General features: G+C 42.4%; 1 protein-coding gene across 1 annotated transcript in view; it reads left to right on the forward strand.

Moving 5' to 3' along the window:
* PTPRO (protein tyrosine phosphatase receptor type O) overlaps positions 1-11,062 on the forward strand; it is a 65,942-nt gene that overhangs the window by 51,044 nt on the left and 3,836 nt on the right. The window contains 7 exon segments of the mRNA XM_035888501.1: positions 728-763; positions 2,283-2,364; positions 3,401-3,491; positions 3,994-4,070; positions 6,535-6,669; positions 7,574-7,696; positions 9,533-9,687. Coding sequence (XP_035744394.1) covers positions 728-763; positions 2,283-2,364; positions 3,401-3,491; positions 3,994-4,070; positions 6,535-6,669; positions 7,574-7,696; positions 9,533-9,687 — 699 coding nt within the window.

The following is an 11,062-nucleotide window of genomic DNA, read 5'->3' on the forward strand; positions in this document are numbered from 1 at the left end:
GAGCTGGAGCAGAGCAGCCCAGGGGGAACTGTGGTGCCCCAGCCCCTGCAACAGCTGGGGACTCAGCCCCAGCCCACTTGAAGCCAACAGTGCTGTTGGGTCAGGATTTGTAGAGGACCCATTGCTTGTGTTGAGCACAGGTTTTCCCTTTCACAAGCAGGTCTTTCTCAGAGCCACAGAATGGAAAACACATCTCTGGTGTCAATGGAAATTTTGCTATCAGCTTAAAGATGTCCAAGATCATAGAATCATGAATGCTTTGGGTTGGAAGGGACCTTTAGAGGTCATCTACCCCAACCCCCTGCAGTGATCTTCAACTGGATCAGGTTGCTCAGAGCCCCGTCCAACCTGGCCTTGAATGTTTCCAGGGATGGGGCCTCCACTACCTCTCTGGGCAACCCGTTCCAGTGTTTCATCACCCTCATTGTAAAGAATTTCTTCCTTATATCCAGTCTAAACCTACCCTGTTTTAATTTAAAACCATCACCCCTTGTCCTGTCACAACTGGCCCTGCTAAAAAGATTGTCTCCATCTTTCCTATAGGCCCCCTTTAGGTACTGAAAGGCCGCAATCAGGTCTCCCCACAGCCTTCTCTTCTTATTATCACTAATCTCATCCTGAGTATGACGGTGGCCAGAAAACATATGTTCATAAATCAGTACTAAGTTTGAATAAAGACTATACAATAGTTTAATGAATGAAAAACATTTTTTTTTTCTTTTTACAGGAGTAAAAACGGATTAAAGAAGAGAAAGCTGACCAAGTATGTAACTTCTCTGATATTTAAAGAAATAATAAAAAAAAAATATCATCTTAGACTAAACATGCATTATGGAGTACATGGTATAGTGATATTGCAGTTACAGATATAGAAAACTTCTTGGTAAACATACCCTGAGAGAGATGTCTGAAGGCAGAAAACAGGCACTAATTGGGCAAAAGCAATTCTTCTCAACAGATATGTTGTGGTAAGACAGCTCCTTACTAATAGAAAATTAGTCATTGGGGAAAAGATCAATTAGCCAACTTAGTGATTCCAACAGAGCTTATCCTTAGTTAAAAATGACAAATGGTGAAAAACCAGGATGCATTTGTTTCTAGTGATATTTCCCTCTTGACATGAGATTCTCATTACGGTTGTTCCTAGAACATTAGATCGTTAATGCTAACGAGTAAACAGGAGTAATTAAGTGGTGATAAGACAGGTTCCTTTGGGCATATTGCCTCAAAGTAAATGAAAATATTACTGTGTACATGCTTCAGTAGCTTGTAAATTAGAGCATGGTAATTAGGTGAGGGAAGCTGTTTACCTGTGTTTCGTTATTCAGAGTGTTAGTCTAATTATTTCTCCGTTATGTTCGGCGGCTGTGCCTGTACTAACAGATAGACCCTCACCTGGCAAAAGTGTGTAGAATGATGGGAATTGCTAAATCAAGGCTAATTTATACCTGCTGAAGCTCTGCATGGTTTTGTATAGTTATATGCCACTTTTTTTAGCCACCATCTCTCTGGGAGGAGAATTTAACTTCTAATGACAAGTTCTCAAAGCCAGCAGAGGAAGCAGTCGTGGCAGTGGCATCCAAAACGCTATGTAAAGGGATTTTTTTGTGGGCTTTCTAAAAAAAATCAAAACCTAACTATGAAATCCATTTTTCTGCATGAGCAAAGCTCAGATGAATTTTAGAAGTGCCTCTGCCAGATGTGAAAATGTCTGAAAGCAACATTTTACATGGCACAAGAGGCAACTTAAATGAAGCAGCAGCTGCCCTGGTGCCAGAAGCACGCTGGTGGGGTGGTACTGGGAGTGGGTCTGCGCTGGGGTGCTGGATCACCCCCTTACCGTGCTGCCTAGGGGACGTACCCACCTGCAAAAGCGGTGCAGGGGCCAGGGAATTGTAGGAAGGGTGCATGGGGCATTCCCCTCGCCTCAGACCGATGGTTTCCCTCAGGTAGGGCAAGCCCAACCCCCCCCCAAAGCAGGGTGCTGGCTGCCATCAGCACCAGCAGCTGCAGCATTGGGCTCATCCAGAGGGATCAGCCACTCTCTCTCAGCCTGTCTGGTGCCTTTATGGTAGGATGCAGGTGATTAGCAATATGCCCACCATGTGGTGGCACTGAACTGCAAGGTTTTTTTTCCTCTTTATTGTTGCTGTCTCACATTAACAGTTGCAAATACATAGCCGTGCCTTGATAGTATTCTGGGGGAAAATAGAAATAAAATGTATTAAAAAAGTTCTTTTTTTTTCTTAATTTCTATTTGTGTGGTTTTTTTTTTTTTAAAGCCCTGTCCAGTTGGATGATTTTGATGGCTACATCAAGGATATGGCCAAAGATTCAGATTATAAATTTTCTCTGCAATTTGAGGTAAATCTGCGGGGACTCTGTCCTCTCCTAGCTACTGTGCCTAGATCAGCTTTTTCCAGATGCCAGCTTTGCGTGGTGTGTTCCTGTGCTCTGTGTTGCTGTTGCTGGGTGGGCCAGCTTCACTTCAAGTTCTGCAGAACGTAAAAACGGGCCTTGGTGTCATTACAGACCGCATTTAGCAAGCTGATTTGAGCAGCTCATCACGTTCAATCCAAGATAATTGTCAGACTGACACACTTCCTTTAAGTTTAAGATGTGCTGGCAGCCTGAATTGGATTCAGGATTTTAATGCCTTTATTTTATTTATTTAATGCCCTTAATATGAGGGCCAGCACTGGAAAGAGAAGGTAATATTAGAAGTCTTTTTAAGAGCAAGGAGGTTTCTCTAAGACCAGTTCGGGTACATTCTCTTAATTACCCAGAATTTAAAGTCAGTTTAATAGTATAAAACTAAAAAGCTCCTATCCTAGAGCTAGCTCCCAAAGATTTAAACATGGAAGGGGAGTGGGGAGGACTGTCAGGGTGTTACCACTGTTCTGGGTGGCTGACATGTTCCCTTTCTGACAGCGAAAAGTCCTCTGATGCATCGCATATTAGATATAACTACTGAAGGTAGTGGCTAGAAAGATCTCCCAAGCATACCCCAGTATCGAGATCGAAAGCCACTTGAGGACTTGAAACCAAAGTCCTTTAAGTGGGGTGGATAACCACCACAGAACAACTTACCAACCCCTGGTTTGACACTATTTTGGCTAATTAAGTACGGGTGGAGATGAGCAGTCCACAGTCACAGCCTTGGATGGTGGCCGTGCGTTGGCAGCATCAACAGGAGAGGCCACATCACTGCTCTCCAGCTGCTTGGAGCCAAACTCAGGAGGCATCAGATAAGGAAAGTCAGTGTAATCCTGCTGTCAGTTTATAAAGTGATTTGTGAACATTTTCCGGCTGGTACCTGCCACAAGTAATCGCTTTGCAAAGAATTATTGTTTGAGCAGTTATGGGTTTGACCTTGACGTTTTTCTTTCTGTCACCCCAGGAGCTAAAACTGATTGGGCTTGACATACCTCACTTTGCTGCTGATCTTCCCATGAATCGCTGTAAAAATCGCTACACAAATATCCTGCCATGTAAGTACAATACAGACTCCCACTAAAGTCCCTCGAGAGCGCAAGAAGACTTTTAATAAGAGAATTGGAGAATCAGGACAGGTTTTCTGACAAAAGCCTGTTCTAAAACCTGCCTTAGAGAGAACCAGGCAATAGATGGGTTTTGTTAGCTTTGAAGAGATGTAGCTTTCTGGGGATGTTTAGCAAGACAGGAGTTTGGAGGTGAGAAACACAAGGTCGTTTCTACTACTGAGTAGCGTTGCTATATTTTTGTTACAATTTTAATGAAAATTAAGTGAGCCCAAAGGGACGGCATTCGGAAGGTGCATTTTGCAGAACAGTAATGATGGTATATCCATGTAGTGTTTACTGAAGCAAACATTGCTCTCTGTTGGTAAATATGAGCATTCTCTTTTTAATGCATTTTTTTCCATTTTTTTATAGGATTAATTTTAATTTTACTTAGTTGGAGATGAGTGCCATGTTTGAGAAACAAGTTGGGTTTTTTTTTTTCCTTTTACAGATGATTTTAGTCGTGTCCGGTTGGTTTCAATGAATGAAGAAGAGGGATCTGACTACATTAACGCCAACTACATTCCTGTGAGTAAAGAGACTTGGTCAGTGTAAAGAGCAGTCCCTTGCATAGCACTTAGAGCATGTCACCTGCAAATAGCACAGTATCTCCTGGAAGCTCAATCACATTCTCAGCATCAGCTTCAGCTTCCAGTGTTTTGCCTGCAGGGAAGTGTACTTTTCACCAGCCATCAAAAAAAAAAAAAAAAGAAAGGAGGGGGGGGGGATTTTTGGCAAATTTTGCCATTGTAGCACTGGGGAGTGGGGGGAGATTTTTGGCAAATTTTGCCATTGTAGCACTGGGGAGCTGTATGTTAATCTTTGTGAAATGTAGATTGGACTGGTAGAGAAATGGGGAGGAAATGTTAAGTGGTCCAGTGGCTTTTTAAGTCAGCTGGGAAAAAGATAAGGAACTTTAAAGACGTTTTTCCAGGTTTCTACAGCACGTGGCAGAAAGGATTAAGCCAGACACTCCACAACTGACAACATGCATGTGGCCCAGATGGTGCGTGGAGGGAGCTTCTGCTTTCTGCCTCATCTCTGGTGCTCCCGGCATGCCTCCCTCTGCCTGGCATAGAGCAGCCGCTCACCAGGGACTGGCACCCAGAGTTTTAGGATAATTAAAGTACACACAGAGCCGTAGTCAAACAGTTTGACGCTGGGGGTGGGCTAAAACCTCATCAGCTCTTTCCAGTCTCGCCTGAGCTTGTGCAGTCACTTAGGCTTATCCCTGCCGCAAAGCTTGGCCCCTCTGTTATCCGCCCCGCGCTGCGGCTCAGTGCAAGCTGTGTTAGGGAGAGCAACATCCACCGGCTTGTTGTGCATGGAGAGGAGGCGGGACGCTGTGGCATCCATTTAAAAACAAAAAAGACCTTTCACTTGGGGACCATAGACAGATGAACACTTCTGCACCCTGGCCGTGAAGAGAAGAGAGCGCCGGCCCTGGTTGTGCCGGAGGGAGCTGAGTCTGCATTATGGAAAAGGGAGGAGCCCGCAGATGAGTCGGTGAAACCACTTCTTTGCCACTGTGGCCTGGCCCGTGCACATACTGCTGAGCACGCTGCCTGCCCTTAGCTTCTACGTGTCAAGAGCATGAATGTAAACACTAAGAGCATGAATGTAAATACTCAAGCTGCAAGTGCCTGAGCTCGCAGTGAATCATGAAAGAAAAATGTTCCAGCGTTCAACAGCATCACTCACAACTCAGGAAACTTCTATGACATGGGATTATGGATAATAGGATTTTATGTGGCTGTCCTTTTCGGATTGCTCAGTTCTGCTTTTTATAGTTTACATCTCTTTAGTTCTACTTACAGCGTAATGCTGGCCATAGAAACTGGGACAGACATGTCATCTCAATGCTTGGCTTTTCCTCATGATTGCTTCTCCACTGAGGACCTGCCTCCCAACACAGATAGTAGGGGTGACCTGTGTCTCTGCGATAGTAGGGATTTGACACTTTGGTCAGACACAGCCCATGCAAACAATGAACAGCAGATTCCACGTAGTGCAAAAACTTGGATTGAGCTGACTTCTAGAGGTGCCTGGAAGAAACCGTTTATGGAAAGTGCTCCCAAATCACTAATATTTTTACAATCCACATGCTGTGGTGGCATGGAAATTGCCCAATTTACATGGGATCATGCTGTGTGTTGGATGTGTCTTTTGCTCTTATTAGGAATATCAAATAACTTTCCAAATGCAGTTTTGATGATACAATCTCAGCAAATGTGGTTATAGCAGATGCCAAAATGGCCATTCTGTGGATCTTTTATTACAGTCTTTACATCGGTCATTTGGTTTTGGAGAGGGGAAGGAGTCTTTCCAACTAAAAGTATATTGATAGGGATAGGAGAAGGAATACACGGATATGAAGCATCTGAGTGTCAATAAAACATAGCAATGATAGTTAATGATAGTTAAGAGTGTTGACTCAGCATGTTCTCTATTATTCTAAGCAGAATTCTAATTAATATTTTACTAATTTTAAGTCCTTATGACATAAACACGTGCACATTATCCTGTTCATTGCTATCTTCCATTTACGTCAGTGACTGAAAGTCACCACAGGCGCTGGTTGGGATGAGCAGGCTAAGCGTCTGTAATTGGTTTTATGTCTATAACTAAACAAAGCCTTAAATTATGAAATCTGGAAGAAGCTGGAACTTTGATTTATGAATCTCATTACTTTTGGTTTTTTTTTTTTTTAATGTTGCCTTTCCTGCTCTCTGAGCAAAGAATTTGTATAGTAACAGCTTCATCTTCTGTCCTTCGTTCTACATTGCTTACACTTTGGGAGCATCAAAAACCGGCAAAGGTTGTATTCTCAAAATAAATATAAAAAAAAAAAAAATGAACTACTTTCTATTAGAAATCACTTTTAAAAGTACAAATTGAACTTGAGCAAGCTAAAAAATACGTATGCCAGAGAAAAATGTGTTCTGAAGCAGTAATCATGTTGGTAAACAGCACCTGTCTCTCTGGTTTTTAGGGTTATAATTCACCCCAGGAATACATTGCAACCCAAGGACCACTGCCAGAAACTAGGAATGATTTTTGGAAGATGGTTCTCCAGCAAAAATCTCAGATTATTGTTATGCTCACTCAGTGTAATGAGAAAAGAAGGGTATGTAACAAAATCTTGCACACAGTATAAAAGAAACTACCCTGAAAATATATTTATTTTCTGGTGAGTTAATTTCTTTGCATTGTTTTCTGATCATGAGGCAGCATCATAACCAGACCTGGAGTAGCACTTCATTAACTTACGGCGGGCATTTCAAGATGATGATACCTGAAGGGAGGGAATGGAGGCAAGAGAGTCCTTAGTGGTGCCCAGTGACAGGACAAGAGGCAACAGGCAGAAATTAAAACACATTAAATTCCATCTGAAATCCGGAAACACTTTTATACTGTGAGGGTGACCCAACACTGGCACAGGTTGCCCAGAGATTGTAGAGTCTCCATCCTTGGAGATATTCAAAAGCCGTCTGGGCACGGGCCTGAGCAGCGTGCTCTAGGTGGCCCTGCTTGAGCAGGGGGCTTGGACAAGATGACCTCCAGAGGTCCTTTCCAACCTCAACCATTCTGAGATTCCTCACTTTTATTTTTAAATAATAATAAAATGCAAGTATTATGCTTTCTTTTTCCTTATAATTTTCCTTGATATTATAATATAAATATTTGGAATATAACTTATTTTTTATGTATATATTCTTGTTCCCCATGGTTTTTTTCCTTTTACACCTATTCTGTCAGGAAAAGGAACAATCTACAAAGACACTATGTATTTCCATTCTTCACTATACACATTCTACCTTTCAGAAAACCAATGTATAGCTTATGTCCACAGTTACACAAATAGGAATGATCAGGCTGAAAGTCATTGCAGGATTGCAGGAAAGTCTTATTGCAGCACCAAGTAAATAGTGCTGTAGACATCTCTAAAACTGAGGTTCAGTATACTTTTGGTTGTGGTTTTTTATATATTTCTATAAATACAAATATGTATGTATTTATTTCCCTTTCAGGTGAAATGTGATCATTACTGGCCTTTCACAGAAGATCCTATTGCATATGGGGACATCACAGTGGAGATGCTGTCTGAGGAGGAGCACACAGACTGGGTTTATAGGAATTTCAGAATTAGCTATGTAAGTTTAACATTTTGCATGGCCCTACTAAAAGAGTGGGAGTGATTTCAGTCCACCCTTTTCTTTAACTTTTGTCCATTTCTGGCATTCAGTGGAAAATGCCTAAGAGAAAGGTTGATGCCCTTACCCTCATTCCACACAGGCAAATGGGTAAATCACAAAACTTTTAGTTGACTCTCTGAATTTCTCAGCAAAGTGCAAGTCTGAATGAAAAGTAGTACCAGAGTTCTATACATTTCTGTGGTGCCAATAGTTAGTGACAACAAATGTGTAAATTTCTTTATCTCAGGCATATCCTCTTGCTATAAGCCATTCAAAACTTGAAAATACCAATGTAGAAATTAAAAATATTTTTCAAAAGGACAATTCTGCTATATTCATATATTCCTATAAAGTATTGAAACACATGTGAGAGCATATGAATTCCAAACTAAAGCTGTTCAGATTTTCAAGCATTTCTTTCCAGCTTTGTTTTCTGCACCAGCTCATTGCAGGCACCAGCTTGTGAAAGAAAGGTTGGAGATATGGATGGGGCCTGTAAAAGCTGGGCACTGGCACATCAGCATTGGCCCAGGACCTTAGTCCTACTCAGCCATGCCTCACTGCGTTCCAAAGTATGCGCAGGATGCAGGCTAGGAGTGCAAATGCAGAAAACACGATGTGTTGGGCTGTTGGCATCCACTGAAAATAATGATGAGACTGCAGTTTGCAGTTCAGGTCAACTGTCCTTTACCAAACCCAGGGCAGCTACTTCAGGGTCTTTTGTACTGACCTCTTGTTCAGGTTCTTGGTCTCTTCTCCCAACTAACAAGCGATAGGACAGGAGGAAGTGGCCTCAAGTTGCATGAGGGGAGGTTTAGATTGGACATTAGGAAAAATTTTTTCACAGAAGGAGTTATCAGGCACTGGAACGGGTTGCCCAGGGAAGTGTCAAGTCCCCATCCCTGGAGGTCTTTAAAAGATGGGTGGATGAGGTGCTTCAGGACGTGGTTTAGTAGTGGATAGGTGTGGTTGGATTTGATGACCTAAAAGGTCTTTTCCAGCCAAATGATTCTATGATTCTATGATTTTATTTGTTTTAATATCCTTTGCCTAAGGATCTGCTGTTACCATGACTGGAGAGAGGTGACTGCAGTAGGGTTATTCAGCCTGACCCAGAATGGCAAAACAAAGCATTGCTTGCCCTGGGTTTTGGTGGTGACATCCCCTACCCCTCCCCATGTTTTGAGTTCCTTTAAGTCTCAAAGACAAAATTAATTGTGTTGAGGATCTTATTTCACCTAAAGCCTCTAGAGTTTTTAGCATTATAAACCTATTTTATAATAATGGGTATTTTTCTAAATATTTCCTTTGCTCCTGTAATGATTTTTTCTTCCCTTTTGGTATTTTTTTTTCCTTTGAAACTTGAAAAGAAAAGCTCTCAAGAGTCCAGTCTTGATTGTTTGCCAACAGTGTTGTTCTTTATCTGTGGCAAAGCGAGAAAAAGAAAGGGAACGGAATAGAAAGAGGAGGAAAGCCTAAACTTGAAAAATGCAACAATTCTTGATTTAAACACAAAATCAAACCAAACCACCATGAGAAAAAAAATAATAAATCCCAAACCCAGAAACAAGAGTTCATGCCTTTTTGATAATGATGGCCTGATACCCCCTCCCCTTTTTAAGCAAATAGCTTGTAAACTCTTTGCCATTTTTTTAGCTGACTTGACTTTCTTAGGCTGTATTTGGGGGAAAAAAGAACCCGACCACCAAATGACAAAACCCCCTCAGTCTGACTGAACGTGACCACACTGTTAAAACTCCTGTGAACATGCTGCTGTTCTGCTTTTCCCATTAGGCTGATGAGGTGCAAGATGTGATGCATTTTAACTACACTGCCTGGCCAGATCATGGTGTCCCCACGACCAACGCTGCCGAAAGCATCCTCCAGTTTGTACAGATGGTCAGGCAGAAATCAGCAAAGAGTAAAGGCCCCATGATCATACACTGCAGGTAAATGCTTGAAGGAAATGGAGAACTAAAGGGTGCAACTTGTTAAATAGGTTGGGAAACCATTGGAAGGAGAGATTTTGGGGTTCTGCTCACCTGTTAGCTGGAGATTGTTCTCTTTGGTGTTAAGGGTAAAGGATTAGTCCTGCTCTTAGACTACAGTGGGGCTGGGATTTCAGCCTGCAGCCATACACATGAGGGCACTGCTTTCTAGAGTAGAGTCAGCTCTTTGGGTCATATAAACAAATGGCTTCAGGAGGCACAGCAAGCGATCCTGATTTACACCAGCTCAGAGCCTGCCCCTGCTCCCTCATTTCCACACCTTCACAATACAGATGGTGTGGTCCAGCCAGCAGTCTGCCACAGTGTGCTGCTCCCCTGCAGAAGCGTGTCTCTGCGCAGGTCCTCCTCCTCTGGTCACTTGGCTTTCGGTATATTCGGGAGGTGACATGAAGAGTGCTATCCTCTGCTAGCCGTAATACCAGTATCCTATGATAACAGTTATATGGTTTTTTTTTTCTTTTTTGGGGAGGAACATTGTTTTATATACTATCAGTTATCTGGCCTCTTACTAAAATCCGCACTTACTTGGCCTCTCTGGGGGCAGCTGCCATGTTGATGATGGTATCATACCAGATGGGTTCCTGATGCAACTCTCCCAACTGACTTCAAACCTCTTTGAGGCTCCTAGCGCGAGAGCTGCTCGCAACAGATTTCTCAGAAATATGTAAATAGATGGGTTGCAATGGATGAATATGTGTGCATTATGGTGACACACACCAAATGGAAGTCAAGGCTTGATGAGATTAACCTTGGCCAACCCTATGCCCCCCACCCCAGAGGCAGCAGTTATGGTGCTGCACAATGTGTCAGCACCCTCCAGCGCTGTCTTTCCTGGCGCTGATGTGATGGTCGGCACTGGCTCACTCTGGCCACCACTTTGCATACTTTCTAGAGCTCCTTCCCAGAAAACAGGCGATTATAGCCATATTATTGCTAGTTCCCAGATAAGGCACTTAGTGTTCTACTGGAATGCAAAACAACAGCAGCATTTGTAACAGCAGCAAATCACACAGCCCTCCCCTGTAACTTAATGGAGGAACTCGTGGGGGATATTGTTCTGGGAGTCCTAATATCAAGAAAAGTGCTAGTCCAGGAAAGAGATTTTTATGTAGTGTTGTGAAATCAAACCCCTTATATCCCACTTAATTGTTCTGGGAAGGACTAGAAGCAAGTATCAGAGAGCTGGATAACAACTGTAGTATTTTATTTTTAATTAGGATGCTTCTAGAAGCAGAGAGAGATATTTTCAGATAGTATTTTTAGAGTATACTGTGCATCTTAAACCACATAGATTGAAAGTAGCAATACTGTGAAA

Source organism: Egretta garzetta, unplaced genomic scaffold (genome assembly GCF_000687185.1).
Source record: "Egretta garzetta isolate BGI_Z169 unplaced genomic scaffold, ASM68718v1 scaffold81, whole genome shotgun sequence".
Classification (NCBI taxonomy): Eukaryota; Metazoa; Chordata; class Aves; order Pelecaniformes; family Ardeidae; genus Egretta; species Egretta garzetta.